At 43.1% G+C, this 26,721-nt stretch overlaps 1 protein-coding gene across 1 annotated transcript in view; it reads right to left on the bottom strand.

The window, feature by feature from the left end:
• LOC106596054 (calcium/calmodulin-dependent 3',5'-cyclic nucleotide phosphodiesterase 1A) overlaps window positions 1-26,721 on the bottom strand; it is a 95,980-nt gene that overhangs the window by 38,723 nt on the left and 30,536 nt on the right. The window contains exons 4-7 of the mRNA XM_045714332.1: window positions 22,678-22,744; window positions 22,202-22,318; window positions 17,327-17,467; window positions 3,668-3,768 (exon numbers count right to left, since the gene is read on the bottom strand). Coding sequence (XP_045570288.1) covers window positions 3,668-3,768; window positions 17,327-17,467; window positions 22,202-22,318; window positions 22,678-22,744 — 426 coding nt within the window. The remainder of the gene's footprint in view (window positions 1-3,667; window positions 3,769-17,326; window positions 17,468-22,201; window positions 22,319-22,677; window positions 22,745-26,721) is intronic.

Here is a 26,721-nt window from a genome sequence, read left to right as displayed (position 1 = left end):
CTGGATCTGTTAGATCAGTCATCTATTACCTGGTCTGGATCTGTTACATCAGTCATCTATTACCTGGTCTGGATCTGTTATATCAGTCATCTATTACCTGGTCTGCATCTGTTACATCAGTCATCTATTACCTGGTCTGGATCTGTTAGATCAGTCATCTATTACCTGGTCTGGATCTGTTACATCAGTCATCTATTACCTGGTCTGGATCTGTTATATCAGTCATCTATTACCTGGTCTGCATCTGTTACATCAGTCATCTATTACCTGGTCTGGATCTGTTAGATCAGTCATCTATTACCTGGTCTGGATCTGTTACATCAGTCATCTATTACCTGGTCTGGATCTGTTACATCAGTCATCTATTACCTGGTCTGGATCTGTTAGATCAGTCATCTATTACCTGGTCTGGATCTGTTACATCAGTCATCTATTACCTGGTCTGGATCTGTTACATCAGTCATCTATTACCTGGTCTGGATCTGTTAGATCAGTCATCTATTACCTGGTCTGGATCTGTTAGATCAGTCATCTATTACCTGGTCTGGATCTGTTACATCAGTCATCTATTACCTGGTCTGGATCTGTTACATCAGTCATCTATTACCTGGTCTGGATCTGTTAGATCAGTCATCTATTACCTGGTCTGGATCTGTTACATCAGTCATCTATTACCTGGTCTGGATCTGTTAGATCAGTCATCTATTACCTGGTCTGGATCTGTTAGATCAGTCATCTATTACCTGGTCTGGATCTGTTACATCAGTCATCTATTACCTGGTCTGGATCTGTTAGATCAGTCATCTATTACCTGGTCTGGATCTGTTAGATCAGTCATCTATTACCTGGTCTGGATCTGTTAAATCAGTCATCTATTACCTGGTCTGGATCTGTTAGATCAGTCATCTATTACCTGGTCTGGATCTGTTAGATCAGTCATCTATTACCTGGTCTGGATCTGTTAGATCAGTCATCTATTACCTGGTCTGGATCTGTTAGATCAGTCATCTATTACCTGGTCTGGATCTGTTACATCAGTCATCTATTACCTGGTCTGGATCTGTTAGATCAGTCATCTATTACCTGGTCTGGATCTGTTAGATAAGTCATCTATTACCTGGTCTGGATCTGTTAAATCAGTCATCTATTACCTGGTCTGGATCTGTTAGATCAGTCATCTATTACCTGGTCTGGATCTGTTAGATCAGTCATCTATTACCTGGTCTGGATCTGTTAGATCAGTCATCTATTACCTGGTCTGGATCTGTTAGATCAGTCATCTATTACCTGGTCTGGATCTGTTAGATCAGTCATCTATTACCTGGTCTGGATCTGTTAGATCAGTCATCTATTACCTGGTCTGGATCTGTTAGATCAGTCATCTATTACCTGGTCTGCATCTGTTACATCAGTCATCTATTACCTGGTCTGGATCTGTTAGATCAGTCATCTATTACCTGGTCTGGATCTGTTAAATCAGTCATCTATTACCTGGTCTGGATCTGTTATATCAGTCATCTATTACCTGGTCTGCATCTGTTACATCAGTCATCTATTACCTGGTCTGGATCTGTTAGATCAGTCATCTATTACCTGGTCTGGATCTGTTACATCAGTCATCTATTACCTGGTCTGGATCTGTTATATCAGTCATCTATTACCTGGTCTGCATCTGTTACATCAGTCATCTATTACCTGGTCTGGATCTGTTAGATCAGTCATCTATTACCTGGTCTGGATCTGTTACATCAGTCATCTATTACCTGGTCTGGATCTGTTACATCAGTCATCTATTACCTGGTCTGGATCTGTTAGATCAGTCATCTATTACCTGGTCTGGATCTGTTACATCAGTCATCTATTACCTGGTCTGGATCTGTTACATCAGTCATCTATTACCTGGTCTGGATCTGTTAGATCAGTCATCTATTACCTGGTCTGGATCTGTTAGATCAGTCATCTATTACCTGGTCTGGATCTGTTACATCAGTCATCTATTACCTGGTCTGGATCTGTTACATCAGTCATCTATTACCTGGTCTGGATCTGTTAGATCAGTCATCTATTACCTGGTCTGGATCTGTTACATCAGTCATCTATTACCTGGTCTGGATCTGTTAGATCAGTCATCTATTACCTGGTCTGGATCTGTTAGATCAGTCATCTATTACCTGGTCTGGATCTGTTACATCAGTCATCTATTACCTGGTCTGGATCTGTTAGATCAGTCATCTATTACCTGGTCTGGATCTGTTAGATCAGTCATCTATTACCTGGTCTGGATCTGTTAAATCAGTCATCTATTACCTGGTCTGGATCTGTTAGATCAGTCATCTATTACCTGGTCTGGATCTGTTACATCAGTCATCTATTACCTGGTCTGGATCTGTTAGATCAGTCATCTATTACCTGGTCTGGATCTGTTAGATCAGTCATCTATTACCTGGTCTGGATCTGTTAGATCAGTCATCTATTACCTGGTCTGGATCTGTTACATCAGTCATCTATTACCTGGTCTGGATCTGTTAGATCAGTCATCTATTACCTGGTCTGGATCTGTTAGATCAGTCATCAATTACCTGGTCTGGATCTGTTAAATCAGTCATCTATTACCTGGTCTGGATCTGTTAGATCAGTCATCTATTACCTGGTCTGGATCTGTTAGATCAGTCATCTATTACCTGGTCTGGATCTGTTAGATCAGTCATCTATTACCTGGTCTGGATCTGTTAGATCAGTCATCTATTACCTGGTCTGGATCTGTTAGATCAGTCATCTATTACCTGGTCTGGATCTGTTAGATCAGTCATCTATTACCTGGTCTGGATCTGTTAGATCAGTCATCTATTACCTGGTCTGGATCTGTTAGATCAGTCATCTATTACCTGGTCTGGATCTGTTAGATCAGTCATCTATTACCTGGTCTGGATCTGTTAGATCAGTCATCTATTACCTGGTCTGGATCTGTTAGATCAGTAATCTATTACCTGGTCTGGATCTGTTAGATCAGTCATCTATTACCTGGTCTGGATCTGTTAGATCAGTCATCTATTACCTGGTCTGGATCTGTTAAATCAGTCATCTATTACCTGGTCTGGATCTGTTAGATCAGTCATCTATTACCTGGTCTGGATCTGTTAGATCAGTCATCTATTACCTGGTCTGGATCTGTTACATCAGTCATCTATTACCTGGTCTGGATCTGTTAAATCAGTCATCTATTACCTGGTCTGGATCTGTTAGATCAGTCATCTATTACCTGGTCTGGATCTGTTAAATCAGTCATCTATTACCTGGTCTGGATCTGTTACATCAGTCATCTATTACCTGGTCTGGATCTGTTAGATCAGTCATCTATTACCTGGTCTGGATCTGTTACATCAGTCATCTATTACCTGGTCTGGATCTGTTAGATCAGTCATCTATTACCTGGTCTGGATCTGTTACATCAGTCATCTATTACCTGGTCTGGATCTGTTAAATCAGTCATCTATTACCTGGTCTGGATCTGTTACATCAGTCATCTATTACCTGGTCTGGATCTGTTAGATCAGTCATCTATTACCTGGTCTGGATCTGTTAAATCAGTCATCTATTACCTGGTCTGGATCTGTTACATCAGTCATCTATTACCTGGTCTGGATCTGTTACATCAGTCATCTATTACCTGGTCTGGATGTGGAAATTGTTGGTGGTTCCAGTGTGTTCGTAGTCGTGAACCGCTGCTGCAAAGATCATCGCAAAGATCTCTAGCTCAGTCAACCAATGCTGCGTCCGACAGACCCCGTAGAGAGAGACCATACAGAAAGGAGAGAGAGAAGAGGGTGTGAAAATAACAAACGTAACAGTTGAACATTACATCCTGTTCTATCAGCCTCCTGTTCTATCAGCCTCCTGTTCTATCAGCCTCCTGTTCTATCAGTCTCCTGTTCTATCAGCCTCCTGTTCTATCAGCCTCCTGTTCTATCAGCCTCCTGTTCTATCAGCCTCCTGTTCTATCAGCCTCCTGTTCTATCAGTCTAATGTTCTATCAGCCTCCTGTTCTATCAGCCTCCTGTTCTATCAGCCTCCTGTTCTATCAGCCTCCTGTTCTTTCAGTCTCCTGTTCTATCAGCCTCCTGTTCTATCAGCCTCCTGTTCTATCAGCCTCCTGTTCTATCAGTCTCCTGTTCTATCAGTCTCCTGTTCTATCAGTCTAATGTTCTATCAGCCTCCTGTTCTATCAGCCTCGTGTTCTATCAGCCTCCTGTTCTATCAGCCTCCTGTTCTATCAGCCTCCTGTTCTATCAGCCTCCTGTTCTATCAGCCTCCTGTTCTATCAGTCTCCTGTTCTATCAGCCTCCTGTTCTATCAGCCTCCTGTTCTATCAGCCTCCTGTTCTATCAGTCTAATGTTCTATCAGTCTCCTGTTCTATCAGTCTCCTGTTCTATCAGCCTCCTGTTCTATCAGCCTCCTGTTCTATCAGCCTAATGTTCTATCAGTCTCCTGTTCTATCAGCCTCCTGTTCTATCAGTCTAATGTTCTATCAGCCTCGTGTTCTTTCAGTCTCCTGTTCTATCAGCCTCCTGTTCTATCAGCCTCCTGTTCTATCAGCCTCCTGTTCTATCAGTCTAATGTTCTATCAGCCTCCTGTTCTATCAGTCTAATGTTCTATCAGCCTCCTGTTCTATCAGCCTCCTGTTCTATCAGCCTCCTGTTCTATCAGCCTCCTGTTCTATCAGTCTAATGTTCTATCAGCCTCCTGTTCTATCAGCCTCCTGTTCTATCAGCCTCCTGTTCTATCAGCCTCCTGTTCTATCAGCCTCCTGTTCTATCAGTCTAATGTTCTATCAGTCTCCTGTTCTATCAGTCTAATGTTCTATCAGCCTCCTGTTCTATCAGTCTCCTGTTCTATCAGCCTCCTGTTCCATCAGTCTCCTGTTCTATCAGTCTAATGTTCTATCAGCCTCCTGTTCTATCAGCCTCCTGTTCTATCAGTCTAATGTTCTATCAGCCTCCTGTTCTATCAGTCTCCTGTTCTATCAGCCTCCTGTTCTATCAGTCTCCTGTTCTATAAGCCTCCTGTTCCATCAGCCTCCTGTTCCATCAGTCTAATGTTCTATCAGCCTCCTGTTCTATCAGCCTCCTGTTCTATCAGCCTCCTGTTCTATCAGCCTCCTGTTCTATCAGTCTAATGTTCTATCAGTCTAATGTTCTATCAGCCTCCTGTTCTATCAGTCTAATGTTCTATCAGTCTCCTGTTCTATCAGCCTCCTGTTCTATCAGCCTCCTGTTCTATCAGCCTCCTGTTCTTTCAGTCTCCTGTTCTATCAGCCTCCTGTTATTTCAGTCTCCTGTTCTATCAGCCTCCTGTTCTATCAGCCTCCTGTTCTATCAGTCTCCTGTTCTATCAGCCTCCTGTTCCATCAGTCTAATGTTCCATCAGTCTAATGTTCTATCAGCCTCCTGTTCTATCAGCCTCCTGTTCTATCAGCCTCCTGTTCTATCAGCCTCGTGTTCTATCAGCCTCCTGTTCTTTCAGTCTCCTGTTCTATCAGTCTCCTGTTCCATCAGCCTCCTGTTCTATCAGCCTCGTGTTCTATCAGCCTCCTGTTCTATCAGCCTCCTGTTCTATCAGCCTCCTGTTCCATCAGTCTCCTGTTCTATCAGTCTCCTGTTCTATCAGCCTCCTGTTCTATCAGCCTCCTGTTCTATCAGCCTCCTGTTCTATCAGTCTCCTGTTCTATCAGCCTCCTGTTCTATCAGTCTCCTGTTCCATCAGTCTAATGTTCTATCAGCCTCCTGTTCTATCAGCCTCCTGTTCTATCAGCCTCCTGTTCTATCAGTCTAATGTTGTATCAGTCTAATGTTCTATCAGCCTCCTGTTCTATCAGTCTCGTGTTCTTTCAGTCTCCTGTTCTATCAGTCTAATGTTCTATCAGCCTCCTGTTCCATCAGTCTAATGTTCTATCAGCCTCCTGTTCTATCAGCCTCCTGTTCTATCAGCCTCCTGTTCTATCAGCCTCGTGTTCTATCAGCCTCCTGTTCTTTCAGTCTCCTGTTCTATCAGTCTCCTGTTCCATCAGCCTCCTGTTCTATCAGCCTCGTGTTCTTTCAGTCTCCTGTTCTATCAGCCTCGTGTTCTTTCAGTCTCCTGTTCTATCAGCCTCGTGTTCTTTCAGTCTCCTGTTCTATCAGCCTCCTGTTCTATCAGTCTAATGTTCTATCAGCCTCCTGTTCTTTCAGTCTCATGTTCTATCAGCCTCCTGTTCTATCAGTCTAATGTTCTATCAGCCTCCTGTTCTATCAGCCTCCTGTTCTATCAGCCTCCTGTTCTATCAGCCTCCTGTTCTATCAGTCTAATGTTCTATCAGCCTCCTGTTCTATCAGCCTCCTGTTCTATCAGCCTCCTGTTCTATCAGCCTCCTGTTCTATCAGCCTCCTGTTCTATCAGTCTAATGTTCTATCAGTCTCCTGTTCTATCAGTCTAATGTTCTATCAGCCTCCTGTTCTATCAGTCTCCTGTTCTATCAGCCTCCTGTTCCATCAGTCTCCTGTTCTATCAGTCTAATGTTCTATCAGCCTCCTGTTCTATCAGCCTCCTGTTCTATCAGTCTAATGTTCTATCAGCCTCCTGTTCTATCAGTCTCCTGTTCTATCAGCCTCCTGTTCTATCAGTCTCCTGTTCTATAAGCCTCCTGTTCCATCAGCCTCCTGTTCCATCAGTCTAATGTTCTATCAGCCTCCTGTTCTATCAGCCTCCTGTTCTATCAGCCTCCTGTTCTATCAGCCTCCTGTTCTATCAGTCTAATGTTCTATCAGTCTAATGTTCTATCAGCCTCCTGTTCTATCAGTCTAATGTTCTATCAGTCTCCTGTTCTATCAGCCTCCTGTTCTATCAGCCTCCTGTTCTATCAGCCTCCTGTTCTTTCAGTCTCCTGTTCTATCAGCCTCCTGTTATTTCAGTCTCCTGTTCTATCAGCCTCCTGTTCCATCAGTCTAATGTTCCATCAGTCTAATGTTCTATCAGCCTCCTGTTCTATCAGCCTCCTGTTCTATCAACCTCCTGTTCTATCAGCCTCGTGTTCTATCAGCCTCCTGTTCTATCAGTCTCCTGTTCCATCAGCCTCCTGTTCTATCAGCCTCGTGTTCTATCAGCCTCCTGTTCTATCAGCCTCCTGTTCTATCAGCCTCCTGTTCCATCAGTCTCCTGTTCTATCAGTCTCCTGTTCTATCAGCCTCCTGTTCTATCAGCCTCCTGTTCTATCAGCCTCCTGTTCTATCAGTCTCCTGTTCTATCAGCCTCCTGTTCTATCAGTCTCCTGTTCCATCAGTCTAATGTTCTATCAGCCTCCTGTTCTATCAGCCTCCTGTTCTATCAGCCTCCTGTTCTATCAGTCTAATGTTGTATCAGTCTAATGTTCTATCAGCCTCCTGTTCTATCAGTCTCGTGTTCTTTCAGTCTCCTGTTCTATCAGTCTAATGTTCTATCAGCCTCCTGTTCCATCAGTCTAATGTTCTATCAGCCTCCTGTTCTATCAGCCTCCTGTTCTATCAGCCTCCTGTTCTATCAGCCTCGTGTTCTATCAGCCTCCTGTTCTTTCAGTCTCCTGTTCTATCAGTCTCCTGTTCCATCAGCCTCCTGTTCTATCAGCCTCGTGTTCTTTCAGTCTCCTGTTCTATCAGCCTCGTGTTCTTTCAGTCTCCTGTTCTATCAGCCTCCTGTTCTATCAGTCTAATGTTCTATCAGCCTCCTGTTCTTTCAGTCTCATGTTCTATCAGCCTCCTGTTCTATCAGTCTAATGTTCTATCAGCCTCCTGTTCTATCAGTCTAATGTTCTATCAGCCTCCTGTTCTATCAGCCTCCTGTTCTATCAGTCTCCTGTTCTATCAGCCTCCTGTTCTATCAGTCTCCTGTTCTATCAGCCTCCTGTTCTATCAGTCTCCTGTTCTATCAGCCTCCTGTTCTATCAGCCTCCTGTTCTATCAGCCTCCTGTTCTATCAGCCTCCTGTTCTATCAGCCTCCTGTTCTATCAGTCTCCTGTTCTATCAGTCTCCTGTTCTATCAGCCTCCTGTTCTATCAGCCTCCTGTTCTATCAGTCTCCTGTTCTATCAGTCTCCTGTTCTTTCAGTCTCCTGTTCTATCAGCCTCCTGTTCTATCAGTCTCCTGTTCTATCAGCCTCCTGTTCTATCAGCCTCCTGTTCTATCAGCCTCCTGTTCTATCAGTCTCCTGTTCTATCAGCCTCCTGTTCCATCAGTCTAATGTTCCATCAGTCTAATGTTCTATCAGCCTCCTGTTCTATCAGCCTCCTGTTCTATCAGCCTCCTGTTCTATCAGCCTAGTGTTCTATCAGCCTCCTGTTCTTTCAGTCTCCTGTTCTATCAGTCTCCTGTTCCATCAGCCTCCTGTTCTATCAGCCTCCTGTTCTATCAGCCTCCTGTTCTATCAGCCTCCTGTTCTATCAGCCTCCTGTTCTTTCAGTCTCCTGTTCTATCAGCCTCCTGTTCTATCAGTCTCCTGTTCTATCAGTCTCCTGTTCTATCAGTCTCGTGTTCTTTCAGTCTCCTGTTCTATCAGCCTCGTGTTCTTTCAGTCTCCTGTTCTATCAGCCTCCTGTTCTATCAGTCTAATGTTCTATCAGCCTCCTGTTCTTTCAGTCTCCTGTTCTATCAGCCTCCTGTTCTATCAGCCTCCTGTTCTATCAGTCTCCTGTTCTATCAGCCTCCTGTTCTATCAGTCTCCTGTTCTATCAGCCTCCTGTTCTATCAGTCTCCTGTTCTATCAGTCTCGTGTTCTTTCAGTCTCCTGTTCTATCAGCCTCGTGTTCTTTCAGTCTCCTGTTCTATCAGCCTCCTGTTCTATCAGTCTAATGTTCTATCAGCCTCCTGTTCTTTCAGCCTCCTGTTCTATCAGCCTCCTGTTCTATCAGTCTAATGTTCTATCAGCCTCCTGTTCTATCAGTCTCCTGTTCTATCAGCCTCCTGTTCTATCAGCCTCCTGTTCTATCAGCCTCCTGTTCTATCAGCCTCCTGTTCTATCAGCCTCCTGTTCTATCAGCCTCCTGTTCTATCAGCCTCCTGTTCTATCAGTCTCCTGTTCTATCAGCCTCCTGTTCTATCAGCCTCCTGTTCTTTCAGTCTCCTGTTCTATCAGCCTCCTGTTCTATCAGCCTCCTGTTCTATCAGTCTCCTGTTCTATAAGCCTCCTGTTCTATCAGCCTCCTGTTCTATCAGTCTCCTGTTCTATCAGCCTCCTGTTCTATCAGCCTCCTGTTCTATCAGCCTCGTGTTCTTTCAGCCTCCTGTTCTATCAGCCTCCTGTTCTATCAGCCTCCTGTTCTTTCAGTCTCCTGTTCTATCAGTCTCCTGTTCTATCAGCCTCCTGTTCTATCAGCCTCCTGTTCTATCAGTCTAATGTTCTATCAGTCTCCTGTTCTATCAGTCTCCTGTTCTATCAGTCTAATGTTCTATCAGCCTCCTGTTCTATCAGCCTCCTGTTCTATCAGCCTCGTGTTCTTTCAGCCTCCTGTTCTATCAGCCTCCTGTTCTATCAGTCTCCTGTTCTATCAGTCTCCTGTTCTATCAGCCTCCTGTTCTATCAGCCTCCTGTTCTATCAGCCTCCTGTTCTATCAGTCTCCTGTTCTATCAGTCTCCTGTTCTATCAGTCTCCTGTTCTATCAGTCTCCTGTTCTATCAGCCTCCTGTTCTATCAGTCTAATGTTCTATCAGTCTCCTGTTCTATCAGTCTCCTGTTCTATCAGTCTAATGTTCTATCAGCCTCCTGTTCTATCAGCCTCCTGTTCTATCAGCCTCGTGTTCTTTCAGCCTCCTGTTCTATCAGTCTCCTGTTCTATCAGTCTCCTGTTCTATCAGTCTAATGTTCTATCAGCCTCCTGTTCTATCAGCCTCGTGTTCTATCAGCCTCCTGTTCTATCAGCCTCCTGTTCTATCAGCCTCCTGTTCTATCAGCCTCCTGTTCTATCAGCCTCCTGTTCTATCAGTCTCCTGTTCTATCAGCCTCCTGTTCTATCAGCCTCCTGTTCTATCAGCCTCCTGTTCTATCAGCCTCCTGTTCTATCAGTCTAATGTTCTATCAGTCTCCTGTTCTATCAGTCTCCTGTTCTATCAGCCTCCTGTTCTATCAGCCTCCTGTTCTATCAGCCTAATGTTCTATCAGTCTCCTGTTCTATCAGCCTCCTGTTCTATCAGTCTAATGTTCTATCAGCCTCGTGTTCTTTCAGTCTCCTGTTCTATCAGCCTCCTGTTCTATCAGCCTCCTGTTCTATCAGCCTCCTGTTCTATCAGTCTAATGTTCTATCAGCCTCCTGTTCTATCAGTCTAATGTTCTATCAGCCTCCTGTTCTATCAGCCTCCTGTTCTATCAGCCTCCTGTTCTATCAGCCTCCTGTTCTATCAGTCTAATGTTCTATCAGCCTCCTGTTCTATCAGCCTCCTGTTCTATCAGCCTCCTGTTCTATCAGCCTCCTGTTCTATCAGCCTCCTGTTCTATCAGTCTAATGTTCTATCAGTCTCCTGTTCTATCAGTCTAATGTTCTATCAGCCTCCTGTTCTATCAGTCTCCTGTTCTATCAGCCTCCTGTTCCATCAGTCTCCTGTTCTATCAGTCTAATGTTCTATCAGCCTCCTGTTCTATCAGCCTCCTGTTCTATCAGTCTAATGTTCTATCAGCCTCCTGTTCTATCAGTCTCCTGTTCTATCAGCCTCCTGTTCTATCAGTCTCCTGTTCTATAAGCCTCCTGTTCCATCAGCCTCCTGTTCCATCAGTCTAATGTTCTATCAGCCTCCTGTTCTATCAGCCTCCTGTTCTATCAGCCTCCTGTTCTATCAGCCTCCTGTTCTATCAGTCTAATGTTCTATCAGTCTAATGTTCTATCAGCCTCCTGTTCTATCAGTCTAATGTTCTATCAGTCTCCTGTTCTATCAGCCTCCTGTTCTATCAGCCTCCTGTTCTATCAGCCTCCTGTTCTTTCAGTCTCCTGTTCTATCAGCCTCCTGTTATTTCAGTCTCCTGTTCTATCAGCCTCCTGTTCCATCAGTCTAATGTTCCATCAGTCTAATGTTCTATCAGCCTCCTGTTCTATCAGCCTCCTGTTCTATCAGCCTCCTGTTCTATCAGCCTCGTGTTCTATCAGCCTCCTGTTCTTTCAGTCTCCTGTTCTATCAGTCTCCTGTTCCATCAGCCTCCTGTTCTATCAGCCTCGTGTTCTATCAGCCTCCTGTTCTATCAGCCTCCTGTTCTATCAGCCTCCTGTTCCATCAGTCTCCTGTTCTATCAGTCTCCTGTTCTATCAGCCTCCTGTTCTATCAGCCTCCTGTTCTATCAGCCTCCTGTTCTATCAGTCTCCTGTTCTATCAGCCTCCTGTTCTATCAGTCTCCTGTTCCATCAGTCTAATGTTCTATCAGCCTCCTGTTCTATCAGCCTCCTGTTCTATCAGCCTCCTGTTCTATCAGTCTAATGTTGTATCAGTCTAATGTTCTATCAGCCTCCTGTTCTATCAGTCTCGTGTTCTTTCAGTCTCCTGTTCTATCAGTCTAATGTTCTATCAGCCTCCTGTTCCATCAGTCTAATGTTCTATCAGCCTCCTGTTCTATCAGCCTCCTGTTCTATCAGCCTCCTGTTCTATCAGCCTCGTGTTCTATCAGCCTCCTGTTCTTTCAGTCTCCTGTTCTATCAGTCTCCTGTTCCATCAGCCTCCTGTTCTATCAGCCTCGTGTTCTTTCAGTCTCCTGTTCTATCAGCCTCGTGTTCTTTCAGTCTCCTGTTCTATCAGCCTCGTGTTCTTTCAGTCTCCTGTTCTATCAGCCTCCTGTTCTATCAGTCTAATGTTCTATCAGCCTCCTGTTCTTTCAGTCTCATGTTCTATCAGCCTCCTGTTCTATCAGTCTAATGTTCTATCAGCCTCCTGTTCTATCAGCCTCCTGTTCTATCAGCCTCCTGTTCTATCAGCCTCCTGTTCTATCAGTCTAATGTTCTATCAGCCTCCTGTTCTATCAGCCTCCTGTTCTATCAGCCTCCTGTTCTATCAGCCTCCTGTTCTATCAGTCTAATGTTCTATCAGTCTCCTGTTCTATCAGTCTAATGTTCTATCAGCCTCCTGTTCTATCAGTCTCCTGTTCTATCAGCCTCCTGTTCCATCAGTCTCCTGTTCTATCAGTCTAATGTTCTATCAGCCTCCTGTTCTATCAGCCTCCTGTTCTATCAGTCTAATGTTCTATCAGCCTCCTGTTCTATCAGTCTCCTGTTCTATCAGCCTCCTGTTCTATCAGTCTCCTGTTCTATAAGCCTCCTGTTCCATCAGCCTCCTGTTCCATCAGTCTAATGTTCTATCAGCCTCCTGTTCTATCAGCCTCCTGTTCTATCAGCCTCCTGTTCTATCAGCCTCCTGTTCTATCAGTCTAATGTTCTATCAGTCTAATGTTCTATCAGCCTCCTGTTCTATCAGTCTAATGTTCTATCAGTCTCCTGTTCTATCAGCCTCCTGTTCTATCAGCCTCCTGTTCTATCAGCCTCCTGTTCTATCAGTCTAATGTTCTATCAGCCTCCTGTTCTATCAGCCTCCTGTTATTTCAGTCTCCTGTTCTATCAGCCTCCTGTTCCATCAGTCTAATGTTCCATCAGTCTAATGTTCTATCAGCCTCCTGTTCTATCAGCCTCCTGTTCTATCAACCTCCTGTTCTATCAGCCTCGTGTTCTATCAGCCTCCTGTTCTTTCAGTCTCCTGTTCTATCAGTCTCCTGTTCCATCAGCCTCCTGTTCTATCAGCCTCGTGTTCTATCAGCCTCCTGTTCTATCAGCCTCCTGTTCTATCAGCCTCCTGTTCCATCAGTCTCCTGTTCTATCAGTCTCCTGTTCTATCAGCCTCCTGTTCTATCAGCCTCCTGTTCTATCAGCCTCCTGTTCTATCAGTCTCCTGTTCTATCAGCCTCCTGTTCTATCAGTCTCCTGTTCCATCAGTCTAATGTTCTATCAGCCTCCTGTTCTATCAGCCTCCTGTTCTATCAGCCTCCTGTTCTATCAGTCTAATGTTGTATCAGTCTAATGTTCTATCAGCCTCCTGTTCTATCAGTCTCGTGTTCTTTCAGTCTCCTGTTCTATCAGTCTAATGTTCTATCAGCCTCCTGTTCCATCAGTCTAATGTTCTATCAGCCTCCTGTTCTATCAGCCTCCTGTTCTATCAGCCTCCTGTTCTATCAGCCTCGTGTTCTATCAGCCTCCTGTTCTTTCAGTCTCCTGTTCTATCAGTCTCCTGTTCCATCAGCCTCCTGTTCTATCAGCCTCGTGTTCTTTCAGTCTCCTGTTCTATCAGCCTCGTGTTCTTTCAGTCTCCTGTTCTATCAGCCTCGTGTTCTTTCAGTCTCCTGTTCTATCAGCCTCCTGTTCTATCAGTCTAATGTTCTATCAGCCTCCTGTTCTTTCAGTCTCATGTTCTATCAGCCTCCTGTTCTATCAGTCTAATGTTCTATCAGCCTCCTGTTCTATCAGTCTAATGTTCTATCAGCCTCCTGTTCTATCAGCCTCCTGTTCTATCAGTCTCCTGTTCTATCAGCCTCCTGTTCTATCAGTCTCCTGTTCTATCAGCCTCCTGTTCTATCAGTCTCCTGTTCTATCAGCCTCCTGTTCTATCAGCCTCCTGTTCTATCAGCCTCCTGTTCTATCAGCCTCCTGTTCTATCAGCCTCCTGTTCTATCAGTCTCCTGTTCTATCAGTCTCCTGTTCTATCAGCCTCCTGTTCTATCAGCCTCCTGTTCTATCAGTCTCCTGTTCTATCAGTCTCCTGTTCTTTCAGTCTCCTGTTCTATCAGCCTCCTGTTCTATCAGTCTCCTGTTCTATCAGCCTCCTGTTCTATCAGCCTCCTGTTCTATCAGCCTCCTGTTCTATCAGTCTCCTGTTCTATCAGCCTCCTGTTCCATCAGTCTAATGTTCCATCAGTCTAATGTTCTATCAGCCTCCTGTTCTATCAGCCTCCTGTTCTATCAGCCTCCTGTTCTATCAGCCTCGTGTTCTATCAGCCTCCTGTTCTTTCAGTCTCCTGTTCTATCAGTCTCCTGTTCCATCAGCCTCCTGTTCTATCAGCCTCCTGTTCTATCAGCCTCCTGTTCTATCAGCCTCCTGTTCTATCAGCCTCCTGTTCTTTCAGTCTCCTGTTCTATCAGCCTCCTGTTCTATCAGTCTCCTGTTCTATCAGTCTCCTGTTCTATCAGTCTCGTGTTCTTTCAGTCTCCTGTTCTATCAGCCTCGTGTTCTTTCAGTCTCCTGTTCTATCAGCCTCCTGTTCTATCAGTCTAATGTTCTATCAGCCTCCTGTTCTTTCAGTCTCCTGTTCTATCAGCCTCCTGTTCTATCAGCCTCCTGTTCTATCAGTCTCCTGTTCTATCAGCCTCCTGTTCTATCAGTCTCCTGTTCTATCAGCCTCCTGTTCTATCAGTCTCCTGTTCTATCAGTCTCGTGTTCTTTCAGTCTCCTGTTCTATCAGCCTCGTGTTCTTTCAGTCTCCTGTTCTATCAGCCTCCTGTTCTATCAGTCTAATGTTCTATCAGCCTCCTGTTCTTTCAGCCTCCTGTTCTATCAGCCTCCTGTTCTATCAGTCTAATGTTCTATCAGCCTCCTGTTCTATCAGTCTCCTGTTCTATCAGCCTCCTGTTCTATCAGCCTCCTGTTCTATCAGCCTCCTGTTCTATCAGCCTCCTGTTCTATCAGCCTCCTGTTCTATCAGCCTCCTGTTCTATCAGCCTCCTGTTCTATCAGTCTCCTGTTCTATCAGCCTCCTGTTCTATCAGCCTCCTGTTCTTTCAGTCTCCTGTTCTATCAGCCTCCTGTTCTATCAGCCTCCTGTTCTATCAGTCTCCTGTTCTATAAGCCTCCTGTTCTATCAGCCTCCTGTTCTATCAGTCTCCTGTTCTATCAGCCTCCTGTTCTATCAGCCTCCTGTTCTATCAGCCTCGTGTTCTTTCAGCCTCCTGTTCTATCAGCCTCCTGTTCTATCAGCCTCCTGTTCTTTCAGTCTCCTGTTCTATCAGTCTCCTGTTCTATCAGCCTCCTGTTCTATCAGCCTCCTGTTCTATCAGTCTAATGTTCTATCAGTCTCCTGTTCTATCAGTCTCCTGTTCTATCAGTCTAATGTTCTATCAGCCTCCTGTTCTATCAGCCTCCTGTTCTATCAGCCTCGTGTTCTTTCAGCCTCCTGTTCTATCAGCCTCCTGTTCTATCAGTCTCCAGTTCTATCAGTCTCCTGTTCTATCAGCCTCCTGTTCTATCAGCCTCCTGTTCTATCAGCCTCCTGTTCTATCAGCCTCCTGTTCTATCAGTCTCCTGTTCTATCAGTCTCCTGTTCTATCAGTCTCCTGTTCTATCAGTCTCCTGTTCTATCAGTCTCCTGTTCTATCAGTCTAATGTTCTATCAGCCTCCTGTTCTATCAGCCTCCTGTTCTATCAGCCTCGTGTTCTTTCAGCCTCCTGTTCTATCAGCCTCCTGTTCTATCAGCCTCCTGTTCTATCAGCCTCCTGTTCTATCAGCCTCCTGTTCTATCAGCCTCCTGTTCTACCAGCCTCCTGTTCTATCAGCCTCCTGTTCTATCAGCCTCCTGTTCTATCAGCCTCCTGTTCTATCAGCCTCCTGTTCTATCAGCCTCCTGTTCTATCAGCCTCCTGTTCTATCAGCCTCCTGTTCTATCAGCCTCGTGTTCTATCAGCCTCCTGTTCTATCAGCCTCCTGTTCTATCAGCCTCCTGTTCTATCAGCCTCGTGTTCTATCAGCCTCCTGTTCTATCAGCCTCCTGTTCTATCAGTCTCCTGTTCTATCAAGTTGAAGTTTTCCTCTGAGTCTGGTTGTTTCAATTCAGTATAATATCCTAACTTAGCCCACGTTGTAAGTAAAGGGTGGAACAATGGCGATGAGGATAACATTTGAAAATGATTTTTAATGTAAGATCTTAAAACAGGTCAACATTCACAAGGCCGCAGGGCCAGACGGATTACCAGGACGCGTACTCAGAGCATGAGCTGACCAACTGGCAAATGTCTTCACTGACGTTTACAACCTCTCCCTTACCAGGTCTGTAATACCAACATGTTTTAAGCAGACCACCATAGTCCCTGTGCCCAATAACACTAAGGTAACCTGCCTAAATGACGACCGACCCGTAGCACTCAGGTCTGTAGCCATGAAGTGCTTTGAAAGGCTGGTCATGGATCACATCAACACCATTATCCCAGAAACCTTAGACCCACTCCAATTTGCATACCACCCCAACAGATCCACAGATGATGCAATCTCTATTGCACTCCACGCTGCCTTTTCACACCTGGACAAAAGGAACACCTATGTGAGAATGCTGTTCATTGACTACAGCTCAGCGTTCAACACCATAGTGCCCTCAAAGCTCATCACTAAGCTAAGGACCCTGGGACTAAACACCTCCCTCTGCAACTGGATCCTGGACTTCCTGACGGGCCGCCCCCAGGTGGTGAGGGTAGGTAACAACACATCCGCCACGCTGATCCTCAACACAGGAGCCCCTCAGGGGTGCGTGCTCAGTCCCCTCCTGTACTCCCTGTTCACCCACGACTACATGGCCAGGCACGACTCCAACACCATCATTAAATTTGCCGATGACACAACAGTGCTAGGCCTGATCACCAATAACGACGAGACAGCCTATAGGGAGGAGGTCAGAGAGCTGGCCGGGTGGTGCCAGGACAACAACCTCTCCCTCAACATGATCAAGACAAAGGAGATGATCGTGGACTACAGGGAAAGGAGGACCGAGCACGCCCCCGTTCTCATCGACGGGGCTGTAGTTGAGCAGGTTGAGAGCTTCAAGTTCCTTGGTTTCCACATCACCAACAAACTATCATGGTCCAAACACACCAAGACAGTCGTGAAGAGGGTACAGCTGCACCATCGAGAGCATCCTGACCGGTTGCATCACCGCCTGGTATGGCAACTGCTCAGCCTCCGACCGTAAGGCGCTACAGAGGGTGGTGCGTACGGCCCAGTACATCACTGGGGCCAAGCTTCCTGCCATCCATGACCTCTATACCAGGCGGTGTCAGAGGAAGGCCCTAAAAATTGTCATAGACTCCAGCCACCCTAGTCACAGACTGTTCTCTCTGCTACCTCACGGCAAGCGGTACCGGAGCGCCAAGTCTAGGTCCAAGAGGCTTCTAAACAGCTTCTACCCCCAAGACATAAGACTCCTGAACATCTAGTTAAATGGCTACCCTGACTATTGTGTGTGTGTGTGTGTGTGTGTGTGTGTGTGTGTGTGTGTGTGTGTGTGTGTGTGTGTGTGTGTGTGTGTGTGTGTGTGTATCTCACCACGATGCCAGTCTTCAGCAGTAGGTAGTGAATTGTCTGTGTGACGTCCGCAGCGTGCATCAGGTTGTGGTAGGGGTTGTTGTGTTTACCGTAGCCCACCTCCAGAGCTTCTACGAACGAGACCACCGCTGAGACGGGGATCTGAAAAGAGGACACACACACACACACACGCACACGCACACACACACACACACACACACACACACACACTCACACACACACACACACACACACACACACACACACGCCATACACACACACACTCACACACACGCCATACATACACACACTCACACACACGCCACACACACACACACACACACACACACACACACACACTCATGTAGATGAGAAACAGTAGAGATGAAATGACATAATGTTGGAGCTCTGTAGGAATGAAGGAATGGGGGGACAAATCATTTGTTTAATTTAGGTCTGTCCGATGCAAGAGTACAGCGTTATTTACCTGTTTGTAGTTGGGTGAGTTAGAAAACAGAACCCCAGGCGACATTTTGAACAACCATTCATAACCTATATTATCCCATTCATAACGCGTATTATCCCATTCATAACCTATATTATACCATTCATAACGTATATTAACCCATTCATAACCTATATTATCCCATTCATAACGTATATTATCCCATTCATAACGCGTATTATCCCATTCATAACCTATATTATACCATTCATAACGTATATTAACCCATTCATAACCTATATTGTACCATTCATAACGTATATTAACCCATTCATAACCTATATTATCCCATTCGTAACGTATATTATCCCATTCATAACGCGTATTATCCCATTCATAACCTATATTATCCCATTCATAACCTATATTATCCAATTCATAACCTATATTAACCCATTCATAACCTATATTATCCCATTCATAACCTGTATTATCCCATTCATAATGTATATAATCCCATTCATAACCTGTTAACCCATTCATAACCTAAATTATCCCATTCATAACCTATATTATCCCATTCATAACCTGTATTTTTCCATTCATAACCTATATTATCCCATTCATAACCTATATTATCCCATTCATAACCTGTATTATCCCATTCATAACCTATATTATCCCATTCATAACGTATATCATCCCATTCATAACGTATATTATCCCATTCATAACGTATATTATCCCATTCATAACCTGTATTATCCCATTCATAACGTATATTAACCCATTCATAACCTGTATTAACCCATTCATAACGTGTATTAACCCATTCATAACGTATATTAACCCATTCATAACCTATATTATCCCATTCATAACGTATATTAACCCATTCATAACCTATATTAACCCATTCATAACCTGTATTAACCCATTCATAACCTATATTATCCCATTCATAACCTACATTATCCCATTCATAACGTATATTAACCCATTCATAACCTATATTATCCCATTCATAACGTATATTATCCCATTCATAAACTATATTAACCCATTCATAACGTATATTAACCCATTCATAACCTATATTAACCTATTCATAACCTGTATTAACCCATTCATAATGTATATTAACCCATTCATAACCTATATTAACCCATTGAAAACGTATATTAACCCATTCATAACGTATATTAACCCATTGAAAACGTATATTAACCCATTCATAACGTATATTAACCCATTCATAACCTATATCATCCCATTCATAATGTATATTAACCCATTCATAACCTATATTATCCCATTCATAAAGTATATTATCCCATTCATAACCTATATTAACCCATTCATAACCTATATTAACCCATTCATAACGTATATTATCCCATTCATAACCTGTATTATCCCATTCATAACCTGTATTATCCCATTCATAACATATATTATCCCATTCATAACCTATATTAACCCATTCATAACGTATATTATCCCATTCATAACCTGTATTATCCCATTCATAACCTGTATTATCCCATTCATAACGTATATTATCCCATTCATAACCTGTATTATCCCATTCATAACCTGTATTATCACATTCATAACATATATTATCCCATTTATTACGTATATTATCCCATTCATAACCTATATTAACCCATTCATAATGTATATTAACCCATTCATAACCTATATTATCCCATTCATAATGTATATTATCCCATTCATAACGTATATTAACCCATTCATAACCTGTATTAACCCATTCATAATGTATATTAACCCATTCATAACCTATATTAACCCATTCATAACCTATATTATACCATTCATAACGTATATTATCCCATTCATAACCTATATTATCCCATTCATAACCTAGATTATCCCATTCATAACGTATATCATCCCATTCATAACCTATATTATCCCATTCATAACGTATATTATCCCATTCATAACCTATATTAACCCATTCATAACCTGTATTAACCCATTCATAATGTATATTAACCCATTCATAACCTATATTAACCCATTCATAACCTATATTATCCCATTCATAACGTATATTATCCCATTCATAACGTATATTAACCCATTCATAACCTGTATTAACCCATTCATAATGTATATTAACCCATTCATAACCTATATTAACCCATTCATAACCTATATTATCCCATTCATAACCTATATTATCCCATTCATAATGTATATTAACCCTTTCATAACCTGTATTAACCCATTTATAACGTATATTAACCCATTCATAACGTATATTAACCCATTCATAACGTATATTAACCCATTCATAACCTATATTAACCCATTCATAACGTATATTAACCCATTCATAACGTATATTATCCCATTCATAAAGTATATTAACCCATTCATAACGTATATTAACCCATTCATAACCTATATTAACCCATTCATAACCTATATTATACCATTCATAACGTATATTATCCCATTCATAACCTATATTATCCCATTCATAACCTAGATTATCCCATTCATAACGTATATCATCCCATTCATAACCTATATTATCCCATTCATAACGTATATTATCCCATTCATAACCTGTATTAACCCATTCATAATGTATATTATCCCATTCATAACCTGTATTATCCCATTCATAACATATATTATCCCATTCATAACCTATATTATCCCATTCATAACCTATATTATCCCATTCATAACGTATATTATCCCATTCATAACGTATATTAACCCATTCATAACCTGTATTAACCCATTCATAATGTATATTAACCCATTCATAACCTATATTAACCCATTCATAATGTATATTAACCCATTCATAACCTATATTATCCCATTCATAATGTATATTATCCCATTCATAACGTATATTAACCCATTCATAACCTGTATTAACCCATTCATAATGTATATTAACCCATTCATAACCTATATTAACCCATTCATAACCTATATTATACCATTCATAACGTATATTATCCCATTCATAACCTATATTATCCCATTCATAACCTAGATTATCCCATTCATAACGTATATCATCCCATTCATAACCTATATTATCCCATTCATAACTTATATTATCCCATTCATAACCTATGTTAACCCATTCATAACCTGTATTATCCCATTCATAACGTATATTAACCCATTCATAACCTATATTAACCCATTCATAACCTATATTAACCCATTCATAACGTATATTATCGCATTCATAACCTGTATTATCCCATTCATAACCTGTATTATCCCATTCATAACGTATATTAACCCATTCATAACCTATATTAACCCATTCATAACGTATATTATCCCATTCATAACATATATTATCCCATTCATAACGTATATTAACCCATTCATAACCTGTATTAACCCATTCATAATGTATATTAACCCATTCATAACCTATATTAACCCATTCATAACCTATATTATCCCATTCATAACGTATATTATCCCATTCATAACGTATATTAACCCATTCATAACCTGTATTAACCCATTCATAATGTATATTATCCCATTCATAACCTATATTATCCCATTCATAACCTAGATTATCCCATTCATAACGTATATCATCCCATTCATAACCTATATTATCCCATTCATAACGTATATTATCCCATTCATAACCTATGTTAACCCATTCATAACCTGTATTATCCCATTCATAACGTATATTAACCCATTCAAAACCTATATTAACCCATTCATAACCTATATTAACCCATTCATAACGTATATTATCCCATTCATAACCTGTATTATCCCATTCATAACATATATTATCCCATTCATAACCTATATTATCCCATTCATAACGTATATTAACCCATTCATAACCTATATTAACCCATTCATAACCTATATTATCCCATTCATAACGTATATTATCCCATTCATAACGTATATTAACCCATTCATAACCTGTATTAACCCATTCATAATGTGTATTAACCCATTCATAACGTATATTAACCCATTCATAACCTATATTATCCCATTCATAAACTATATTATCCCATTCATAACGTATATTAACCCATTCATAACCTGTATTAACCCATTCATAATGTATACTAACCCATTCATAACCTATATTAACCCATTCATAACCTATATTATCCCATTCATAACCTATATTATCCCATTCATAACCTATATTATCCCATTCATAACGTATATCATCCCATTCATAACCTATATTATCCCATTCATAACGTATATTATCCCATTCATAACGTATATTAACCCATTCATAACCTGTATTAACCCATTCATAACCTATATTAACCCATTTATAACCTGTATTAACCCATTCATAACCTGTATTAACCCATTCATAACCTATATTAACCCAGGTGAGTTTCAGGTGAGTTCCAGGTGAGTTCCAAGGTAATCTATTGTACCTTGAATCTGTTGATGAGGTCGTATCTGGTGAGTAGTTCGAAGAAGATGAATTTGAGGGCGTGGTCTCCACTTGCCTCGTTCAGAGCAAACACATCAAACGACCACTTATCAACGTGCTGCAGGGAGCGTTAGACACAATATTAACAACACTAACTAACTGCCTTATTCAGCGCTAGACAGACAGACAGACAGACAGACAGACAGACAGACAGACAGACAGACAGACAGACAGACAGACAGACAGACAGACAGAGAACATATTAATGGTAATGTGTGGGGAGGAGACAGGACAGACAGACAGACAGACAGACAGACAGACAGACAGACAGACAGACAGACAGACAGACAGAGAACATATTAATGGTAATGTGTGGGGAGGAGACAGGACAGACAGAGAGTGGTTTGTTTTGTCTTTAAGACTAGTTCATGTCTCTTAATAGGCTCTGTTTAACATTCTGCACTGTGAATGTGTTACCTTCAGCACTGCTACAACTGTAGAAGGAGAGCTCAGTCCCACCATGCTAGAGGTACGTCTGTACATCCTGGGAGAGAGAGAAACACATCAACACAAACCTGACACACACACAGATCCCTGAGTGTCTGCCTTTTAACGGTGCTATGAAGTAAAGGACAAATAAACGGAACTGGTTCAGTCATTGGCTAGATAGAACAGATTGCAGTGGGTCTGGTTAGGCAACACTTCACCCAGACGGGCGCTGGAATGAGACTACTTCCAGTATATATGAACATTATGACGTCTGTGTGTGTGTGTGTGTGTGTGTGTGTGTGTGTGTGTGTGTGTGTGTGTGTGTGTGTGTGTGTGTGTGTGTGTGTGTGTGTGTGTGTGTGTTCTCCTGAGGGATGGTTCATATCCAGCCTCGTCAGGCTGTGATGAATGGACACACACACAGTACTGATATACAGCTGAGAGCTGGGTACACCCTGAGACAGTCTGAACACAGTACTGATATACAGCTGAGAGCTGGGTACACCCTGAGACAGTCTGAACACAGTACTGATATACAGCTGAGAGCTGGGTACACCCTGAGACAGTCTGAACACAGTACTGATATATAGCTGAGAGCTGGGTACACCCTGAGACAGTCTGAACACAGTACTGATATACAGCTGAGAGCTGGGTACACCCTGAGACAGTCTGAACACAGTACTGATATATAGCTGAGAGCTGGGTACACCCTGAGACAGTCTGAACACAGTACTGATATATAGCTGAGAGCTGGGTACACCCTGAGACAGTCTGAACACAGTACTATAGCTGAGAGCTGGGTACACCCTGAGACAGTCTGAACACAGTACTGATATATAGCTGAGAGCTGGGTACACCCTGAGACAGTCTGAACACAGTACTGATATATAGCTGAGAACTGGGTACACCCTGAGACAATCTTAACACAGTACTGATATATAGCTGAGAGCTGGGTACACCCTGAGACAGTCTGAACACACAGTATTGATATACAGCTGAGAGCTGGGTACACCCTGAGACAGTCTGAACACAGTACTATAGCTGAGAGCTGGGTACACCCTGAGACAGTCTGAACACAGTACTGATATATAGCTGAGAGCTGGGTACACCCTGAGACAGTCTGAACACAGTACTGATATATAGCTGAGAACTGGGTACACCCTGAGACAATCTTAACACAGTACTGATATATAGCTGAGAGCTGGGTACACCCTGAGACAGTCTGAACACACAGTATTGATATACAGCTGAGAGCTGGGTACACCCTGAGACAGTCTGAACACATTACTAATATACAGCTGAGAGCTGGGTACACCCTGAGACAGTCTGAACACAGTACTGATATACAGCTGAGAGCTGGGTACACCCTGAGACAGTCTGAAGAAAGTACTGATATATAGCTGAGAGCTGGGAACACCCTGAGACAGTCTGAACACAGCACTGATATATTGCTGAGAGCTGGGTACACCCTGAGACAGTCTGAACACACAGTACTGATATATAGCTGAGAGCTGGGTACACCCTGAGACAGTCTGAACACAGTACTGATATATGGCTGAGAGCTGGGTACACCCTGAGACAGTCTGAACACAGTACTGATATATGGCTGAGAGCTGGGTACACCCTGAGACAGTCTGAACACACAGTACTGATATACAGCTGAGAGCTGGGTACACCCTGAGACAGTCTGAACACAGTACTGATATATGGCTGAGAGCTGGGTACACCCTGAGACAGTCTGAACACACAGTACTGATATACAGCTGAGAGCTGGGTACACCCTGAGACAGTCTGAAGAAAGTACTGATATATAGCTGAGAGCTGGGTACACCCTGAGACAGTCTGAACACACAGTACTGATATACAGCTGAGAGCTGGGTACACCCTGAGACAGTCTGAACACAGTACTGATATATAGCTGAGAGCTGGGTACACCCTGAGACAGTCTGAACACAGTACTGATATACAGCTGAGAGCTGGGTACACCCTGAGACAGTCTGAACACAGTACTGATATACAGCTGAGAGCTGGGTACAACCTCAGACAGTCTGAACACAGTACTGATATACAGCTGAGAGCTGGGTACACCCTGAGACAGTCTGAACACAGCACTGATATATAGCTGAGAGCTGGGTACACCCTGAGACAGTCTGAACACAGTACTGATATACAGCTGAGAGCTGGGTACACCCTGAGACAGTCTGAACACAGTACTGATATATAGCTGAGAGCTGGGTACACCCTGAGACAGTCATAACACAGTACTATAGCTGAGAGCTGGGTACACCCTGAGACAGTCTGAACACAGTACTGATATATAGCTGAGAGCTGGGTACACCCTGAGACAGTCTGAACACTGTACTGATATATAGCTGAGAGCTGGGTACACCATGAGACAGTCTGAACACACAGTACTGATATACAGCTGACAGCTGGGTACACCCTGAGACAGTCTGAACACAGTACTGATATACAGCTGAGAGCTGGATACACCCTGAGACAGTCTGAACACAGTACTGATATATAGCTGAGAACTGGGTACACCCTGAGACAATCTTAACACAGTACTGATATATAGCTGAGAGCTGGGTACACCCTGAGACAGTCTGAACACACAGTATTGATATACAGCTGAGAGCTGGGTACACCCTGAGACAGTCTGAACACATTACTAATATACAGCTGAGAGCTGGGAACACCCTGAGACAGTCTGAACACAGCACTGATATATAGCTGAGAGCTGGGTACACCCTGAGACAGTCTGAACACACAGTACTGATATATAGCTGAGAGCTGGGTACACCCTGAGACAGTCTGAACACAGTACTGATATATAGCTGAGAGCTGGGTACACCCTGAGACAGTCTGAACACACAGTACTGATATATAGCTGAGAGCTGGGTACACCCTGAGACAGTCTGAACACAGCACTGATATATAGCTGAGAGCTGGGTACACCCTGAGACAGTCTGAACACACAGTACTGATATAGCTGAGAGTTGGGTACACCCTGAAACAGTCTGAGTACACAGTACTGATATATAGCTGAGAGCTGAGTACACCCTGAGACAGTCTGAACAAAGTACTGATATACAGCTGAGAGCTGGGTACACCCTGAGACAGTCTGAACACAGTACTGATATATGGCTGAGAGCTGGGTACACCCTGAGACAGTCTGAACACACAGTACTGATATACAGCTGAGAGCTGTGTACACCCTGAGACAGTCTGAACACAGTACTGATATATATCTGAGAGCTGGGTACACCCTGAGACAGTCTGAACACAGTACTGATATACAGCTGAGAGCTGGGTACACCCTGAGACAGTCTGAAGAAAGTACTGATATATAGCTGAGAGCTGGGTACACCCTGAGACAGTCTGAACACACAGTACTGATATACACCTGAGAGCTGGGTACACCCTGAGACAGTCTGAACACAGTACTGATATATAGCTGAGAGCTGGGTACACCCTGAGACAGTCTGAACACAGTACTGATATACAGCTGAGAGCTGGGTACACCCTGAGACAGTCTGAACACAGTACTGATATACAGCTGAGAGCTGGGTACAACCTCAGACAGTCTGAACACAGTACTGATATACAGCTGAGAGCTGGGTACACCCTGAGACAGTCTGAACACAGCACTGATATATAGCTGAGAGCTGGGTACACCCTGAGACAGTCTGAACACAGTACTGATATACAGCTGAGAGCTGGGTACACCCTGAGACAGTCTGAACACAGTACTGATATATAGCTGAGAGCTGGGTACACCCTGAGACAGTCATAACACAGTACTATAGCTGAGAGCTGGGTACACCCTGAGACAGTCTGAACACAGTACTGATATATAGCTGAGAGCTGGGTACACCCTGAGACAGTCTGAACACTGTACTGATATATAGCTGAGAGCTGGGTACACCCTGAGACAGTCTGAACACACAGTACTGATATACAGCTGAGAGCTGGGTACACCCTGAGACAGTCTGAACACAGTACTGATATACAGCTGAGAGCTGGGTACAC

Source organism: Salmo salar, chromosome ssa03, assembly GCF_905237065.1.
Source record: "Salmo salar chromosome ssa03, Ssal_v3.1, whole genome shotgun sequence".
Taxonomy (NCBI): domain Eukaryota; kingdom Metazoa; phylum Chordata; class Actinopteri; order Salmoniformes; family Salmonidae; genus Salmo; species Salmo salar.
This window is presented reverse-complemented; position numbering and strand designations above follow the sequence as displayed.